At 55.0% G+C, this 18,232-nt stretch overlaps 2 protein-coding genes across 2 annotated transcripts; one reads left to right on the top strand and one right to left on the bottom strand.

Moving 5' to 3' along the window:
* Window positions 1-453: 453 nt before the first annotated feature.
* PPIE (peptidylprolyl isomerase E) lies at window positions 454-3,929 on the top strand. The gene is made up of 10 exons (XM_053998634.1): window positions 454-520; window positions 592-690; window positions 829-872; window positions 1,414-1,440; window positions 1,621-1,702; window positions 1,814-1,914; window positions 2,023-2,146; window positions 2,648-2,833; window positions 3,354-3,496; window positions 3,590-3,929. The coding sequence occupies exons 1-10, from the start codon at window positions 490-492 to the stop codon at window positions 3,656-3,658; spliced, it is 906 nt and encodes a 301-aa protein (XP_053854609.1). The 5' UTR covers window positions 454-489; the 3' UTR covers window positions 3,659-3,929.
* A 1,360-nt stretch (window positions 3,930-5,289) lies between these two features.
* On the bottom strand, window positions 5,290-17,923 carry LOC128818927 (bone morphogenetic protein 8B-like). Its single transcript, XM_053998736.1, has 7 exons — window positions 17,509-17,923; window positions 11,590-11,782; window positions 10,260-10,408; window positions 9,509-9,703; window positions 8,880-8,959; window positions 8,428-8,538; window positions 5,290-6,477 (listed from the first exon to the last, which is right to left on the bottom strand). The coding sequence occupies exons 1-7, from the start codon at window positions 17,921-17,923 to the stop codon at window positions 6,328-6,330; spliced, it is 1,293 nt and encodes a 430-aa protein (XP_053854711.1). The 3' UTR covers window positions 5,290-6,327.
* Window positions 17,924-18,232: the final 309 nt, after the last annotated feature.

The raw sequence follows: 18,232 nt of genomic DNA, 5'->3' as shown, positions 1-18,232 counted from the left end.
AGGTATTTTCAAGTGAAGGGTACAAGGGTTTGGCCTGTTTTGTCGTGGGCTGTTCTTTGTTTACATTTCTACATTTTCAGCTGGATCTTTAGTGGCCCTTCTGCTATTTTATACCTGAGGTTTGCCACTGGGCTCGACAAATCCTTTCCAAGCTTATTTTGGGTGATCCTTTGGGCTAAAAAGCATTTATTCAGGTAGCACAGACCACTCGCTAAGCTGGGACGAGCCCTCCCCAACCCAAGCTCCAACACCGCGCTCAGGCTGGAGCTGAGCACCCCTCCCGCAGTGCACGGGAGGCTTTGGGAAAGCCTGGACTGGGGTGGAAGGAGCGCGCAGGGCTGCACCAGCGGCTCGCTCGGGTTCTCTGCTGTGAACGCGAGCCGCGCCGGCCGAGCCCCGCGCCGGCCGAGCCCCGGCGGAGGGCGGAGCGATGTCGCCGTTCCGGGGCGGGCCGGGCCGGGCCGAGCCGTTCCGGGGGAGCGGGGCGCGATGGCGGCCACCAAGCGGGTGCTGTACGTGGGTGAGTGGCCGGGCTGGGGGGACCCCCGAGGGGCCGGGGCCGCCGGCGGTGACCGCTGGCCGCCCCCGCAGGCGGGCTGGCCGAGGAGGTGGACGAGAAGGTGCTGCACGCCGCCTTCATCCCCTTCGGAGACATCACCGACATCCAGATCCCGCTGGACTACGAGACCGGTGCGTGCCTGGGCGGGCTGGAGCATCCCCGGGGTGCGGGTTTGGGGTGGCTTTCCCGGGATGGGACCCCCCCCCCCGCCCCGTGGTACCGATGTGTCCGTGCTGGCCCTGACCCCTCGCTTCCTTCCTTCCCTCCAGAAAAGCACCGCGGATTCGCCTTCGTGGAGTTTGAGCTGGCAGAGGTGAGGAACCAGCAAGTGCTTGAGCCATTTTGGGTTTTTTTGGGATGGATCCTCTTCCTGCTGGTGAAATCGCGTGTGGGTTACCCGCCATAACATTGTTCTGCTCTTCCAAGTCCTCACTTTTCCCATTTTCTCTTGGGCTGAAGTTCCCACTTTTCCTGTTTCCAACCCAAACTGCTCCCCTGCCACCGTCCCTGGCTGGGTTCCTTGGTTTCATGGGCTGTCATCTATTTGTCCTCTGATCATCTGTCCTGGGCTTTGTACACAAATCTCTCCTCTCCCAAATTCTCATGGCAGCAGTAAAACATCTTAAATATGAGGGGTTAGTGGGAAGATGAGACCCACATGGGGTTTGGAAACGCCACATGGATGGGGTTTGGATATGGCTTTTACAAAACCCATCAGTTCATACATCCCTGGGATAAGTGAGGTTTAATAAAACCTGGCAATTTTCTTTCTAATGAGATGCTGGGACATGGCTATGCTGGACCATGAGAATAAATGTTAATAATGATTTTATTTTGATTTTTTCTTTTGGCAGGATGCAGCAGCAGCTATTGACAACATGGTATGGACCCTGCTCCCACTCCTGCTCCCTGTTCCTTGGGGATGTGTGGCTTTGCTGCCCTGGGTGCTGTGGGTTTCAGAGAGAGCAGAAGCTGTGTCCTCTGAGCTCTGCAGGGCTTGGGGGGGCACGGTGGTTTTATACCTTTTGGTGGGCTTTGCTGTGCTTTTTTCTCCTCTGCAGAACGAGTCTGAGCTCTTTGGCAGGACAATCCGAGTGAACCTGGCCAAACCCATGAGGATTAAAGAAGGGTCATCCAGGCCTGGTGAGCTGGGGAACAGAACATCCCTGGGCGTGCTCGGAGCTCTGTGCATAAGCTGAGCTGTGGCCCTTTGGGTCAGTTCCTGTGCTCTGACCTTTCCTTTTGTGGCCACAGTCTGGTCAGATGACGAGTGGCTGAAGAAGTTCTCAGGGAAGACTTTGGAGGAGAACAAGGAGGAGGGAGGAGCAGAGGCCCCCAAAGCAGAGGCACAGGAGGTAGGAAAAACAACCGGAGCCATCTGTATCCCCGTTATCCCAAAGGATGAGAGTGCAAAGCAGAGAGAAATGTCACCTCAACTTGCTTTTCTTTTTTTTCCTGCCCAGGACGAGCCTCCTGCCAAGAAATCCCGGGTCAACCCCCAGGTTTACATGGACATCAAGATCGGGAACAAGCCCGCGGGGCGGCTGCGGATCCTCCTGCGCTCCGACGTGGTGCCCATGACCGCAGGTGAGGCGAAGGCTCAGCCTCCCCTCCTGGTTGTGGTGTGGAGGATCAAAAATGGGACGGCACACCGTGATCAATATGATCAAGTGAAGCCACTTTTATTATACAGAATCCTATATTTATGATGAGTTCTGCTGTTTATGCTCCTCCAGCTAATACGTGTTTATTGGTTAATCCTAACTGTCCACGCATCTAAAATTAAATACTGATTGGATCACCCGATTCTTCACACGTCCTGCTTTGCTTGTCTGGCCCACCCTGAGTTCTCTTTTTTACTTTCTCGAACTTTGCTGACAACTTTTGCTGATTCTTGCTGACTCTACTTCTTTTCCTGTCTTCAAGGATTCACTGACCCCGTTCCTTGAACTGATTATTTGTTACCAGAAGGCCGGATTGTGCATCTGCTGAATGTGTGTCCATTGTCCTGCAAAAAATCCTCAACACCTGGTGACCCCCCCGGGGGGGGCACAGCTCTCACCTCCCTCCCCTTTGCCCCCCACACAGAGAATTTCCGCTGCCTCTGCACCCACGAGAAAGGATTTGGCTTCAAAGGCAGCAGCTTCCACCGCATCATCCCCCAGTTCATGTGCCAGGCCGGAGACTTCACCAACCACAACGGCACCGGCGGCAAATCCATCTACGGGAAGAAGTTTGATGATGAAAACTTCATCCTCAAGCACACAGGGCCAGGTAAAGCCCATTCTCCAGGAGAGAAAATGGCTTGGCATCATCCAGGGACCCCATTTGGGCTGTTTTGGCCATGTTGATAGCAGCAGCCCTGAATTATAATGATTATCATCTACATTGGCCACGTTTTTCTGCCACATTCAGACCCTTGTGTCTCACCAAATGCATCGTTCCCTCTCCATCCACTTTATTTGCAGTGTTACATAAAGGAAAAACAATTTCAAAGCTGCTTTTCCTGCTTGATTTTAAATGAGGGTTGTCACAGCACGACTGTGAAAGGCAGGAGCAAGCAAGCAGATTTATCTCCATACAAACAGCTTTGCTGTTACTGCAGCTAAAAATAGCTGAGCAACTTTCACACTTGCAAGTGCTCCTCAGCATAATTGATTTCTGGTAGTTTCTGGGGGTTTTGATATCCAGCAGCTCCCCCGAATCCAGCAGCGTTCTGTGGGACACGGGAATGGGGCTGGGCTGGGGTAGCAGCTCCTGAACTCAGCCATAACTCTGCACTCTCTGATCCCAGGGATGGTGTCCATGGCAAACTCGGGCCCAAACACCAATGGCTCCCAGTTCTTCATCACCTGTGAGAAAACAGACTGGCTGGACGGGAAGCACGTGGTGTTCGGGGAGGTGACGGAGGGCATGGACGTGGTGAGGGAGATCGAGGTAGGTGAGGGCAGGGGGGAGCTGGGGGCAGAGCCCACTTCCTTCCTGCCCTGAGGATTCACGCCTGGAATTCCCGCTGCTCTTTTCTGCAAGGCTCAGGGCACCAAAGATGGGAAGCCAAAGCAGAAGGTGATCATCTCGGACTGCGGGGAGTGCCCGTGAGCTCGGTGCTTGGAGGGGCTGGATGGGGAGAGCCTGGCCTGGAGGGACAGGGAACCAGCAGGGATGGGACGCCCCGGGGACTCCCCAGCACTGCCCATCTTGCAGCTTCCATAGGAATTCCCCTGCAAAGGTTCCTGTGGGCAGGATTTATCCTTCCCGGGATAAATCGCTTCCCAGCCTGCGCTGCCCGAGCTGGGCTGGGCTGGTCCTGCTGCCGTGTTCTGGAAAAAAATTTATGTTTGGTAAAAATAAAACCTAGTTTTGAAAATACTGAGGGCCTGGCTGCTGAATTCCCTCTGTGGGAGGCTGGTCTTTGAACAAAGATGCTTTTTTTTTTTTTTTTTTGCATTTGCCCTCATCTTCATGAATCCCGTGCCTAAATCCTGGCTCCAGGGGAAGGTGCCTGTGCCAGGGAGAGAAGAGCTGAGCTGAACCTCTCGTGTTTGCTGCACAGCAGCATCTCCTGGAGGTGTTTTTGCCTTTGTAGTGTCCTTTTCCAGCAGCAGAGGGAGGCAGGTCCCTGGCTGGTGTCTCTCCTGCTGGGAAGGCTGGTCCAGCTCCATCCCCACGCCAGAGGGAGGGCGTTCACCGGGGTGTGTGAGCTGGAGAACACGGTCAGGACAAGGAACACCGGGAACTGAGGGAGCTCTTGAGGTGATGGAGAAGAAAAAAACCCAGAGTGATGAGGCTGTAGGAAGGGATTTCCAGCCTGCAGGTTGCAGAGTGGGATAAAGCACATGGATTTGTAGTTCCTGTGGTGGGCAGCCTTGGCTTTGCACTTAAAGGTGACCAGGAAATGGTGGGTTTTGAGTTTCCAGTGGAATTATGGAAGGGATGTTTGGTTCTGAGCTTGCGCAGGTATTGGCAGGAGGGATGGGGCTGCTGAGGTGGAGAGGAAGATCTGATGTTTGGATTTTGGGGATGTTGGGAAGTGCTTGTGCCACTGGGGATTTTGGGTTTGCCCAGCCCCTCACAAGTCATGGTATTGCTTTCCCATAAGGGTTGCTTCTTTCTGGTTTCCTAGGGTGCTTTTTGAGGGGGTTGTGCATTGTCCTAAAACTGAGACAAGGTGAGATGCACAGATGTGATTCCTGACAGACAAACCAGCCCAGCTTTCCCCTTCCTTGCTCCCTTCTTTTTATTTAAATCCCACATTTTAAAGTCAGCCCTTGCAGGCATCTTCAGCAAGACCTGAGAGGGAGAGCCCAGAGTCAGTGCAAGGCCTGGGAGTTCTCTCTGCAGGAGGCACCACATCCCACAGAGCCAGGATTGCATCCTGAGCTGGATTTCGTGTGGAATTAAATACCCAGACAAGCAGGACTTTTCCTTGAGAAGCAGGGCACTGACAGGGAGCAAATCTTCCTTATTTTGGTGGGGTTTCATTGGGATTTTCCCCCGACTGTGCCAGCTTATTTCCTTGTTTATTGATGTAAGGCTCCCCAGGTATCCGAGCTGAGAACCAGGACAGGCCTTTTCCTTTTAAAATCAGAGCAAATAAATAATTCAGTTGTGCAAATAACCTGGGGAAGCTGCCTGGGACTGGTGCGGTCACAGCCCTGCTGGGAGCCCACGGGATGGGCACAGCCTGACCTAAAACTCACATCAGGGCTCATTTTCAAGCAAATAGCTACAATTTTAGCCAATTCTGAGTATTTTTTCATTGCAAAAGGCCCTCTGAACAGAGCCCTGTTGTGCTGTGACATTAAAAAACAAAGAGCAAGAGAAACTCCGTGTTTACTTTCCAAACTTTGCGTTTATTTTATAACAGTGCTGTAGCTCAATATGGATATTTTTTTTCCAACTGGCTGAGTTTGGTGAACTTTGGGTAAACAGGAGGGGGTCGGTCAGCCAGCTACTTAATTGGCTGATGATGTTTTCATTCAGGGAATTAAAAGCACTTGGGTAGAGGTGGGTTAGTGGAGAAATACACAGCTAGAAACAGCTCAGTCCCAGAGCAGCCTGGATGCTGCCTCCCCCCCAAAACTGCTCCACCACAGGGAAAACACATCAGTCACAAAACAGAATCAGCCAAAAATCCTCTCTTTCCTATATCCTATATATATATATGTTTGTATATATCTGTGTGTCTCATCAAGCAGGATAAGAAAAAGGAAGTTTTATATTATTTACATCCACTTCTAGGAAGGGGTGGGAGGGGTTTAATTTTGGTGGTTATTATTATTATTATTAATGGATTTTGCTCTGATGCAGCCCACAAAGCTCCTCTTCCATGCATGCAGCAGAAACCCAGGGTGACATTGCTCTGGTGGGAATGGGAGGGGACACTCAGGGACAGGAATGGGACATCCAGGGACAGGAATGGCACATTCAGGGGTGAGAATGGGACACTCAGGGACAGGAATGGGACATCCAGGGGTGGGAATGTGACACTCAGGGACAGGAATGGGACATCCAGGGATGAGAATGGGACATCCAGGGGTGGGAATGGGACACTCAGGGACAGGAATGGGACATCCAGGGATGAGAATGGGACATCCAGGGGTGCAAATGGGACATCCAGGGGTGCAAATGGGGCACTCAGGGGTGGGGATGGGACACTCAGGGACAGGAATGGGACATCCAGGGATGAGAATGGGACATCCAGGGGTGGGAATGGGACACTCAGGGATGGGGAGGGGACACTCAGGGCTGGGAATGGGACCTGTCCATCAGTGGCAGCCGCAGGATTTCACCACCATGTTCCGATGCTTTTTGAGGATGACGTTGTTGTTGCTGTCGTAGTAGAGGACAGAGGTGGCACTGAGCTTGGTGGGGGCACAGCACGCCTTGGGCACAGCCTCAGGCTTCATCAGGTGGACCTGGGGGATGGATGGAGCCCGTCAGCGCCAGCAAACGTGGCTCCAGGCAACAGAAAAAGCGTCAGACCGAGCAAAAAACGCTGGGTGAATGGGGGGATTATTTCCATCTTTTTGCAAAAATATTTATTCTAAACTTCAGGCAGTCCCTGCTGCGGTTTACATTGGATCAGGGTTCATGGCACTGCGTGGGCCAAGCAGCCCCTTCATTAATTTGGGATTTCAGGGCCCTTTTTCTCACAAAAATAGACCAATGACTAAAATAAACCCCATAAATCAGCGCAGCATGGGTCAGGCTCTGGTGCAGGCGGGGGTCGCTGGGTGTTGTTCCGACAGAGATTCTCCACGCCAAACTTTAAACCTAAAGTCCACCAACAGCTCTGTGACCAGGACTGCACTCTTGGATGGCTTTTCCCTGCTGGGGACACTCGTTATCCCGGTGTTTTCCTGCAGGGCAGGAGCTGGAGGGAGGCTGGCAGGACGCGGAGCCCTCGCTGGCTGCCCCGACATGTGCGATTAATTTACAGCAGGGGCAGCCCAGCTCTCCCAGCTCGGAAGTCCGGTGTTTTTGCTCTCCAACCCTGCTATTTGCAGCTCAGGCTGGGGCTGGCACGGCTCCGCAGCCGCCTTTGCCCTGGCTCTTCCCAGAAGGGCCGGATCCAGGTGATTCACATCCTGCCCCAACGGTTTTGGGAACAGCGCTGGGTTTGGGGGCGATGGGTGGGTGTAGGGGGGGGGAAAGAGCCCCTCCCTGCCGCTGCCAGGATGGTTCCCAGCCCCTGGATGGGCCCTGGAAGTTTTGTTAATGTCAAAATTAAACCCAGCCAGGCGACACCTTCAAAGGCACGGCCGAGGGCTCGGCGCTCCCTGTAATTAACCGCGAGCACCGGAGCCGGGGTGGCTCTGCCATTGGGAAACCAAAACACTCACAGGGCAGGAAATTCCAGAAATTAAAGCGCTGGCTGGGATGTGGGGTGGGTTTGGGAAAAAAACAAACCCAAGGCATTAAAGCTTTCTTGCTCGGAATATGCTGAGCCCAACGTTTGGGTGCTGGGGCTGTGGATAAGCCCTCGGAAGCAGCTGGAGAGGAGGATGCAGGGATGACCACGGAGCCTTTTTTGGGGAGCTCTGGTGTGCCCTGGGCTTGTCCCTGCTCCCCAGCTCGCTGCCTGGGGAGAGGGACCATTAACCTGTCAGAAATCATCAGTTTTGCCCCAGCTGCTGTGAAGCTGGAGCAGGATCGTGTCAGTCAGAAAATCAAGAGGTGAGGGAGCTCTGGGATTACAAAACCTCACTGACTGAGGGTGAGGGACAGAGCTTTGTGCCCTCACTCTGGGTGTTTCCACAAATGTCTTGAAATTCCGTATTGGAACCTCCCGTGGTGGTTCCAGTGGTGGGGGCCAGCCTGTGAGCAGCCATCCAGATGTGTGAGCATTCATCCAGATGTGCAAGCACTCATCCAGATGTGCATCCGCTCATCCAGACCTGCATTCACCCATGCAGATGTGTGAGCACTCATCCAGATGTGTGAGCACCCACCCAGACCTGCATTCACCCATCCAGATGTGTGAACACTCATCCAGATCTGCATTCACCCATCCAGATGTGCATTCACCCATCCAGATGTGCGAGCACCCACACAGATGTGTGAGCACCCACCCAGACCTGCATTCACCCATCCAGATGTGTGAACACTCATCCAGATCTGCATTCACCCATCCAGATGTGCATTCACCCACCCAGATGTGCGAGCACCCACCCAGATGTGCATTCACCCACGAATTTAATTCTTTATTTCAATCAGGAGCCCAACTGCACCCTCCCACCTGAACACCCTCAAACCCAGCCGTGCTCATCCCAAAATCTCAGCTCTTCCTCAGGACCTGCCGGGCTCTGACTGCTCCCCAGGACCCTGGATGTCCCCCCAGGGCTGCCCTCGTGGGCTGCACTGACCAGGGACTGCAGGATGGCGTGGTTGGTGGCGTTCATGCAGGAGTCCAGTGGGAATGCACACTCCCCCTCGCAGTAGTAGGCTGAGTATCCCTGTGGAGCAATCACCCAGTCCTGCAAAAAAAAAAAAAAAAAAAGGGATTACATGGAGGGCTTCACCCTTCTGTGCCCCCTCATCCATTCCCCACCTGCATAAACAGCTCAGCCACCTCCTCCCCGCAGGGCTGTGCTGGCAGCAAGGGTTTATTTTGGTTTTTTTGGATCAGCCATCAGTTCGGGGTCACCGGTGGGGTTTGGGGTTGTGGCAGTTCGTGTTTGCCTTCCCAGCTCCCGGGATGGTTTCATGGGCAGGAGAATCCAGCCTGGGAAGGAGCCCAGGGTGGGGGAATGGAATGATGGTTTTTTTGGGTTTTTTTTTTTTTTTTTGTCATTTACTTCTCCCAGCAGACAAGTACCAGCCAGCCAAGGTCCTGGAAGCTGACGTAGAGCTCGTGGCGCCGGCAGACCTGCCGCCCATCTGTGGTGTGGACATCATCTGTGGGAAAAGGGAACAGGGATTTCAGGCCTGGAATTCCCCCTCAGAGGTGGGATCCAGCCCCTGGGATTGGGATTAGCCCAGGAGAGCCAAAGGAGAGGAGCCTTTGTTGCTGCACAAAGGGAAAAGCAGCTCCAGACTGGCCTATAAATTGATATTCCAATATTGGGATGAAGGAATTCAGCCTTGGAAGGGCTAAACCCCAGCTTTGCTCACTTTGAGGGTTTCCCAAACTCAGGCCTTCCTGTTCCCCTCCTTCCTGAGCTTTCTGGAGCTGTCACACCTTCCCAGGGCTCCAAAGCCAAGGGCAATGAGGCAAAAATTCCAATATTCAGTAATCCTGACACGCTCACAAAACACCATTTCCTTGAGGGCATCCAACCCAAACCCTCTTTGCACCTCCCAAACTTCAAAAACCTCCAATCCTAAAACCTCAGAACTATTTGCTCTGTTTCCCTTGGGCCAAAAAATTGGGATTTCAAGGTGCTGACAAGCAGAGCCTCATGTTTTCCGCAGGGAGATCCCCCCCTCCTCCAGAAAACACCTTACCAAAAATTCCTGGGAGCTTGTTGGGGTGGGGCAGGTCGTTGGATTTCTTGGGCTGTCGCCTCCTTGGGGATTTGGCTGCTCGTGTGACACGGGAGGGGCTGGGGCTGGCCCGGAAAAATGTCACCATGAAGGGCTGCTTGGAGCGGGGTCCCCGGCGCCCCAGGAGCCCGGCCGAGCCCGGATCGACGCTGTGCCCTGCGGGGACAGGACCGTGGGTGGGTTTGTCCTCAAATAGAACTTGTTTGGTTAAAGCAGAGGTTAGAAATACAGGAAACTTGCAGCAGGAGATGGCATCCCAAGGGGTTGGAGACCCCTGAGGGTCCTGCTCCAGCATGAAATGGTCACATGGGGCTATTCAAGGGTTAAAATGGATTTTCTCCTTCACTCCAAGGAAGGGATGGGGCTTTCCTGGCTGTGATTCCTCCTCCCATGGAAGAGGAGCTGCTCTTTGTGTGCCTTCCCACCTGGAAAAGGCACTGCCGGAGCAGATTTAATCCCGTGGGGAAAAGAGGGTTAATCCTCTGCCACACACGCAGAGGATCCCTCCAGGTAAGGAGTTCATTAATTGTTAATGAGGTTAATTACAGTCCACTGCCATCAGAACCTGCAAACCCAGACTGCTGGCACCCATCACAGCTGGAAATTTAAAACTGCACTGAGATCAACCCCCCCACCACATCCACAGCACCGAGAGGACTCCAGTTCCTGGGAATTTGTCCCCAAACGCTGCAGGCAGGTCGGGCAGGCTCACCATCATCTGTCTCCACGTAGAGCCGCAGCCCCAGGTTGTGTTTCTGATCCACTGACCAGTGGTTGCTGGCGGCCGTGACATCAAACACCAGCCAGCCCTCTGTCCCAGCACGCAGGTCCTGCACATCCAGCAGGAACAGGTCAGACTCCCTACAGGAACAGGGGGAAAAGGAGCAGGTGAGTAACAGCACCCAAGGGGCTCCAGCAGGAAGGATAATTAATGGAAATGACTCCTCGGAGCTGTGTCCGGGCAGATCCCGGCTCTCAGTGCCACTGGCTGTGCTGGACACCATGGGGGTGTCCTGGGAAAAGCTCCCTCCCTGCCCAGGTGGAAATGCCAGGGCGTGGCACTGCCCTGTGGGAAGGTGTGGGAGCAGCCGGACACGGCGGTGCCGCTTCGGGTGGGGTGGGAAGGGAAAGCCTAGGGCTGGTCCCCATACCTGTCTCCATCTTCATCCCAATTCCCATCCCCATCATCTTCATTTCCATCGCCATCACCCCATTCCCACCCCCATTCCCCTCTTCTTCAGTTCTATTCCCATTCCTATCTTCATTCCTTGCCCACACCCATTCCCATCATCTCCATTCCCATTATCTTCATTCCCATTCCTATTTTCAATCCCTATCCCCATTAACCTGATTTCCATTCCCATTTTCTATCCTTATCCCCACTAACCTTGTTTCCATTCCCATTTTCAATCCCTATCCCCATTAACCTTGTTCCCATTCCCATTCCTAATCCCTATCCCCACTAGCCTTGTTCCCATTCCCATTTTCTATCCCTATCCCCACTAACCTTGTTTCCATTCCCATTTTCAATCCCTATCCCCATTAACCTTGTGCCCATTCCCATTTTTAATCCCTATCCCTGTTAACCTTGTTCCCATTCCCATTCCTAATCCCTATCCCCATTAACCTTGTTCCCATTCCCATTTTCCATCCCTATCCCCACTAACTTTGTTTCCATTTCCATTTTCAATCCCTATCCCCACTAACCTTGTTTCCATTCCCATTCCCATTTTCTTCATTCCCTTACCCATTCACATTTTAATTCCCACTCCCATCATCCCCATCCCCCACATTCTCACCCCCATCCCCATCATCCTCACTGCTATCCCCATTCCCTTCCCATCTCCTTCATTCCCACACCCTTTCCCATCCCCACCACCTTCATCCTCACCCCCATTCCCATCCTCTCCACCCCATCCCCATCACCCCACTCCATTTTCTCCATGCCATACCCACTCCCCTCACGTCCATCCCCACTCCCACCCCCCTCTCCCTCATTCCCAACCCCCTTCCCGCCGTCCCTGCCGTTCCCAGCCCCTCACCTGTTGGAATGCTGGGCAGCCACCTCGTAGATGCTGACGTGGAGGCTGCTGTTGGCGTGGCTGGGGACACCCCGGGATTTGTAGATGCGGAACTCGGCGGCCGTCACGGCCTCTCCCGCCGGCACCTGGGTCAGGTCGAACCTGAACTCCTTCCAGTAGGGCTTGGGTGAGAACAGGTCCCGGTCCTGCTCCACTGAGGAGAAAAAAAGGGGTCAGGGATGGCTGAGCCAAGCCTGGAACCTCCCCACTGAGCCCCACCAGATGGATTTTGGGGATGAACTCGCTGGTTCTGAGCCGCCCCCCCTTGGTTGGGAGTTCCCATCTCCTGAGGGATTGAATCCGGATCAGCCTCCCCTGTTTCTGCATTTTATTTTGCTGTAAACCCACCAGCTTCCCCTCCCAGCCCTCCTCCTTTATTATTAATTAAAATAAATCAAAATTAAAAGCACAAATACTGGCTATGGGAGGAGCACACAGAATGTGATGGCTTTAGGGGCTGCAGCCTTCTGTGCTTCATCAAAAGGTGAAAAACACATTCAAAATGTTGAAGTTTTGGGGGTCAGCAGGACCACATGGAGTTTTCCAAACTTTTCTTGCAGCAGACAAACCCAGGGCTCATCAGGGCCATCACTGGATGTTACAGGTCCACAAGTAAAGATTTGTCCACAAGCAAAAATTTATCCACAAGTAAAGCTTTTCAGCCTGTGTGTTTTTGGGGAGCTGGGGGGGGATTATCAGGTCACTGCTCTGTAAAAAAACCCTCCCTTTTTCCTGAAAACACCTTTTTTCTCCACCACACTGGGACAGGAAAAATCTGATTTTATTTTGTTCGTCCATAAAGAATAAACCTTCCTTTCTCTATGGTAATGCAGCCCCCACAGTTTTGTTAATGTGCAATTATTTGCTTCAAATTCTTCTTTAAAAATATCCCAATCTTCTTCATCTAATTAAAGTTTATGATTTAATATGATTCAATGTGACTAAAAGCTTCTCCCGCTTCAGGCGCAAAAGCGACGTAACCGGGCGCTTACTTTTAGAACTAAAACAAATAATTAACTAAATAAAAAATAAACATTTTAAATATATTTTTTAACCAGTTCCGGGGGGGGGGAAATACTCTAAATTTGATCCACCATAAGCTTGCCATTCCCATTGGAGGGAGCAGCGCATCCCTCCAAACCCAACACCGAGATTTTACTGACGTACCCACAAGTTCTTTTCCTTCTTCATATTTTTTTCCTCTTTTTTTGCCCCCCCCTTTTTTTTTTTTTTTTTTGTTTTGTTTTTCAAATCCCACATTCCCTCCAGCTCCTGGCCTCACCACAAGCTGTGTTATAAAAAGAGCCCGGGGCCAGGCGGGCAGGGCGGATGCGGAGAGCGCTTCCTGCTCCAGCAGGGCGGCTGCCAGCTGGACAGAAGGATGCTGTGGGGACCTGACCCAACCCCTGTCCCCCTCGGGGGGGACACAGAGCCCCCCAAACCCTCTGCAGTCCCTCAGCCTCTTCCCTCTTTCCCATTTCTTCCACCATCCCATCGTGGGGTGGTTTTATTCTCCTGGCTTATTGGTGCTGCCAAAGCTGCCGAGGCCTCGTGGCGCTTGCAAAAATCCTTCAATTCCCCCCAAAACACAAGCAGAGCAGTCTCCTCTGGTTTTTTAGCACTGATAAGCCACCAGTGGGTGTCCCACAGTCGGTCCAAGGGACACTCAGGTACAGAGTGGTGTCCCCTTGGGTGTTTTTGGTCACTTGGTCCAAAATCTTTGGCTGTAGCTGGACCCTCACCCAGGGATGGGCAGAGGGATTTTTTTTCAGAGCCAAGGGAGCCACAGAGATCCCATGCCAGATAAAAAAGCCAAAAAGGTGATTTTTGTCCCTAAAGAAGAGTGAATGCCTCTGTTAATTTTTTTTTAATGAAAATATCCTGTTGCTGTGGAGGTGATGGAGGGGTCCAGGCGTGAAGGCAGAGGAGGGGATTTGGTGGGAGGAGAGCCCAGGGACACCTTGGCAGCAGGAGAAATGCAAAAAGGGCTGCAATTAGCTGAGCTCCTTGATGAACCAAATAAACTGGATCTGACAGCAATCTGTCTGTCTTTGGGATGAAATTCTGGGGGGAATCCCTGAATTCTCTGCTTTTTCAGGGAGGAAAAAAGGGAACCCCTTTGGGGAGGAGGGAGAAGCTTCCCCTTCTGTGCCATGACTGGCGCACAAACAGCAGCTTGGGGAGGGCTCAACATCACCGTGTTTGCTGCTGAAATCCGAAGGGTTGTGAAATGAGAGCCCTGCAGTCCCCCCCTGAGCACCCAGCAGAGCCGTGGGTGCTCAGATGCTGCTGGGGGTGTGCTGAGGGTGCCCTCCCCGGCTGGGGGTGTGCTGGGGGTGCCCCCCCCGGCTGGTTTGGGGAGCCCACGGTGCCTGGGAACCTGCCCCTGATTCGGGTTGACTCAGCCACACCAGCAACCCTCAATTATCTGTGGGCGGATTATCCGGATTGCAGAGGAGACGCACTAAAAAAGCCCAACCCAAGCGCTTTGCTCTCCTTTCCCCCTCCTTTGGCATCATCCCCAGGAGCTGCTGCATCTTCCCCCGAAGCTGAGTGTCCCCCTGTGCTCCCGTCACCCCCCAAAAAATGATATAAAAATTATTATAAACCAATACAAACAGCCTTGGGGCCGTTCCCTGGGCAGGGGATGCCCAGCTCCATCTCGACTGAGCCTCTTGGTGTCTCCCAGTCCCTGAGCATTCCCAGATCCCTTCTCAGATCCCACCCTTCCTCCTGCTCCCCAGGTTATTCTTAGCTGCACGTTTTTCATTGTGCACTTTCTGGGCTTCTATAAACTGTGCATCAGTGGTAATTACCAGTCCTGGCTGCTCCCGATGGGTCCCCACGATCATTTCAGACACCAAATTAAAAGGAAATGCCAGGATATTCAACCACATCAAGTGCTCTGGATCCTAAAATAGGTTTAAAGGAGATGCAGGGAAGATGCTGTCCTTCGCTAGCAAGGAGGAAAAAATAAGCTCTGGAGGCTTTCTGAAGTGGGGAGGGATTTAGGAGTTATCCCAACACATCCAGACTCCCAGTTTGCCTCCTGAGTGTTTCCTCCATCCTGTCGGGATGAACACTGGGAGCTGCAGGACTCGGCTCAGGACACCCCATCCCAGCTACCTTTGGCCTTGGCCCCTGCCCTACACTCATCCAGCTGGGAGCACCGTGCCACAGGTGGATCCCAGGATTTATTTGGGAAGCTTTTCCCACTAAAACACACACGGAGGGTCCATAGAGAGCACTGACACCTTGGCACAGGCTGCCCTCGGGTGGATGCCCAGGAGAGGAGGCTCAAATGGCTGCAAAATGAAGCCAGGGGTGGGAAAATCCTGAGCCAGCTGCTGACAGCAGCTGGATTTCAGTGGTAATTGTGTGGGGGCGAGGGCAGTGGGTGATGAACTTCCCAACTCCTAAAATTCAATTAAAGAGGCTGCCCTGAGCTCCCACCCCACACTTAGGGCTCCCTGAAGTGCCCGGAGTGCTGTGGCTGTTTTTTGCCAAGGTGTCCTGCATTCTTCTCCAGTGCTCCCTGGATTTTCCAGGAAGATGCGTGGCTGTGGGCACAGCTTCATCCGAAACAGCCACAGGGGAGTCCAGCCCCAGGGAATCACAGACTGCTTTGGGTTGGAAGGAACCTTAAGGATCACCTAATTCCAACCCCTTGCCATGGGCAGGGACACCCTCCAATAATTTGGAGCCATGGATGCCAGGAGGGAGAGGGGGGATGTGTGCACTGTGGTGCCCTGGGGGTCTGGGGAATGCTGTGAGTCCTCACCCCCTTCCCAATGCACATCTCTCTGCCCCACAATTACACCCTGCCCGTATCCATGACTCAGAGCTGAGGAGAAATCCCAAAGCCCATCCTCACCCCGGGCTTAAAAACCCAACATCCCGCCCGACTGCTGCAGCGAGGGCACAGAAACAGCACGGGCCAGGCTTCATCCTCACTCCAGGAAAGGCTGGGATGGGCAGATCCACCATCACCAAATGCAGCTGGGGGTGCCCAGTGGCCCTGGCTACCCGTGCCCCCCCCAAAATGGGGCGTGTTTGTGCTCCAGGGAGGTTTGTCACTCCCCCTTGCCAGGAACAAGGAGTGCCCCGGCTCACACAGGGATGGCTGCGAGTAAAGAGGTCCAAGTGCCCAATGGGGCACAGGCTTTACCCCATTTGCATGTCCCATCAGGATAATTGTGCAGCTAATTATGTATGCAAATGAGAGCTGGCCTTCTCCCACAGAAAAAATCCTCCTTATTTAATTAACATGAAGGGGCCGACGAAGCCACAGAAATCAAAGCCATTCAAATTGAAGGCTGGAGCTGTGCTCCCCAACTCTCCTGGCCACTGCAGGAGCACTGGGCAGCAGTGCCCCCGTGCCTGCACCCCTGCACCAGCAGTGACACCTCCCAAAGGCTCCCCTGAGCATCCCACGCTGGTTGCCCTCAAACCTGACCATTTTAAAGCCCATTTTGGCGCTTGGGTGTTGTCCCAGGTGCTGAGGGGATTTGGTGTTTCAGTTTTTGTCTCCATCACTCTCAGCTTTCCCAGGATGCTGAGCTCCACCAGTTGGAGTGCCTGGAGCTGGGTGCCTGCGCCTGTGGGCACCCCAAGCACCTGGGTCTGTCCCAGGGAGACTCCTCACACCCACCCGTGGCACACGGGGTGTAGGAATGAGTGGGAGACACTTCTACAGCTCCTCCCTCGCCTAAACCTCCTCCCAGGGGTGCAGATCCCCCTCCCTGCCTCCAATCTCCAAAGAGGGATTCTCCCCATCCTCAGAGGTTGTGGTGGATTTTGTACTCGGGGCACCCAAACACCCTTTAAAGCAACGAGCAGGGGCAGGGAAAAGCTCCATCTCTGAGCTCCCAGTCTGCGAATCCCACTGGGTTCAGGCCACCCCAAATGCCTGCCCTGGGAGAGGATTCATCTCATCCCGAGCGTTTGTGGCCCCGCTGATGCTGGGAACAGCTCTGCTGCTGCCTGGAAATGCGAGGGATGCTGGAGCTGGAGCCTGGTAAGCAGCTGGACGGGATTCCAGCAATAATTAGCAGCCTCGAGGGTTTTATTTGGAGCCGTGATTCAGTGTCCCATCGAGGGTCACCCAGAGCTGCTGTCCCACCTGTCCTGAGCCCCGTTCGCTGCCCACTGAAACGGGGAGAGCCTCCCTCAGCTCCCCCTTGCTGCAGGACATTCCCGCTCTCAATTTCTCCTTTTTAAAGGGAATTGGGATTCATCCCGGCCACTTTCAGCCAACACTTGTGTCCCTCACCGCCGCTCTCCCCGTTACTGAGCTTAACTTTGGGCGAAAGAGTTCCTTGTTTGAACAAGGACTGAGAAACCACCCCGAGGGATGCCCGGAGCTGCCGGTGCCACAGTCACGGACCGGGAGTTGGGGTTGGGGTCAGCTCAGCCCCGTGCCCGTCCCGCCGGGGCTGTCCCCCGGTGTCCCCTCGGTGCCTTCCCGGCTCTGCGCTGTGCGGGCTCAGCCGCCGCCTTCTCGCCGGTCCTGCCCGTCCACTCCCGTCTGCTTTTGTCCCCCCGGTCCCTCCGTGCGCCCCGGTCCCTCCCGGTGCTGCCTAAACCACCTGGATCATCCCCGTGCGCTCCGATCGTCCCGCTGCCCCCGGTCCTGCCAAAGCCGCCGGGATCCTGCCCGCACATCCCGGTATCCCCTCCCGGTACCCTCGGTGAGCCCCGGGGCGCTCCGATCGTCCCGGTGCCCCCGGTCCTGCCAAAGCCGCCGGGATCCTGCCCGCACATCCCGGTACCCCCGGTGCGCTCCGGTCTCCCCGATGCTCCGCACATCCCGGTGCCCCCGGTGCGCCCCGATACCCTCGGTGCCCCCCGCTCCTCCCGGTGCCCCGCAGCGGTTCTCACCCATGTTGACGAGGCTGACCACGGTGTCTGCGCGGCTCACGACGCTGCCGGGCGGGGGGCTCTGCGTGCTGAGCCCGGTGAGCACCGGGCGCGACACCGCCGCTTCCTCGCCCTCCTCCTCCTCCTCCTCGCCGGCCACGGCGTGGTACAGATCGAGCATGAAGAGCGGCGCGGCGGCGGCGGGGGCGCGGGCGGGGGCGCGGGGCCGGGGCCGGCCGGGCAGCCCCAGCACGGCCAGGATCTCCCGCTGCACGTCCCGCCGCTCGCCGCCGCTCAGCCGCCGCTGCGGGACCCCGGCGGCGTGGAGCCGGCGGCGGAGGACGCTGCCGCTGCCCAGCTGGCACAGCACGGCCGCCACCCACAGCAGCGCCACGGCCCCTCGCCGCCCCCCGGCCGCCCCGCGCCCCGGCCCCATGGCACCGCCGGGACCCCCCGCCCGCCCGGTGCGGTGCGGTGCGGCCCCGGGCACCGGCACGGCCCCGGCCCGCCCCGGCGGGGCGAGGGGAAGGGACGGTCCCTCCAGCGGCACCGCCCCGGCCCTCCCCGCCCGGCTGCTCCGGGGCACGGGGAGCATCGCTGGGCATGAGAAGCGGCAGGCACCCAAAGCCGTGGAGACACAAATTCATGGGAACCCATCCCTGGGGATGTTTATCCTCGTGGGCACCCAAAGCCGTGGGTTCCCAGCCTCACTCACACCCAAAACCACGGGCACCCATCCCTAGGG

The sequence above is a fragment of the Vidua macroura genome, chromosome 25 (assembly GCF_024509145.1).
Source record: "Vidua macroura isolate BioBank_ID:100142 chromosome 25, ASM2450914v1, whole genome shotgun sequence".
Taxonomy (NCBI): Eukaryota; Metazoa; Chordata; class Aves; order Passeriformes; family Viduidae; genus Vidua; species Vidua macroura.
The sequence above is the reverse complement of the archived record's forward strand: the minus strand, read 5'-3'. Positions and strand labels throughout refer to the sequence as shown.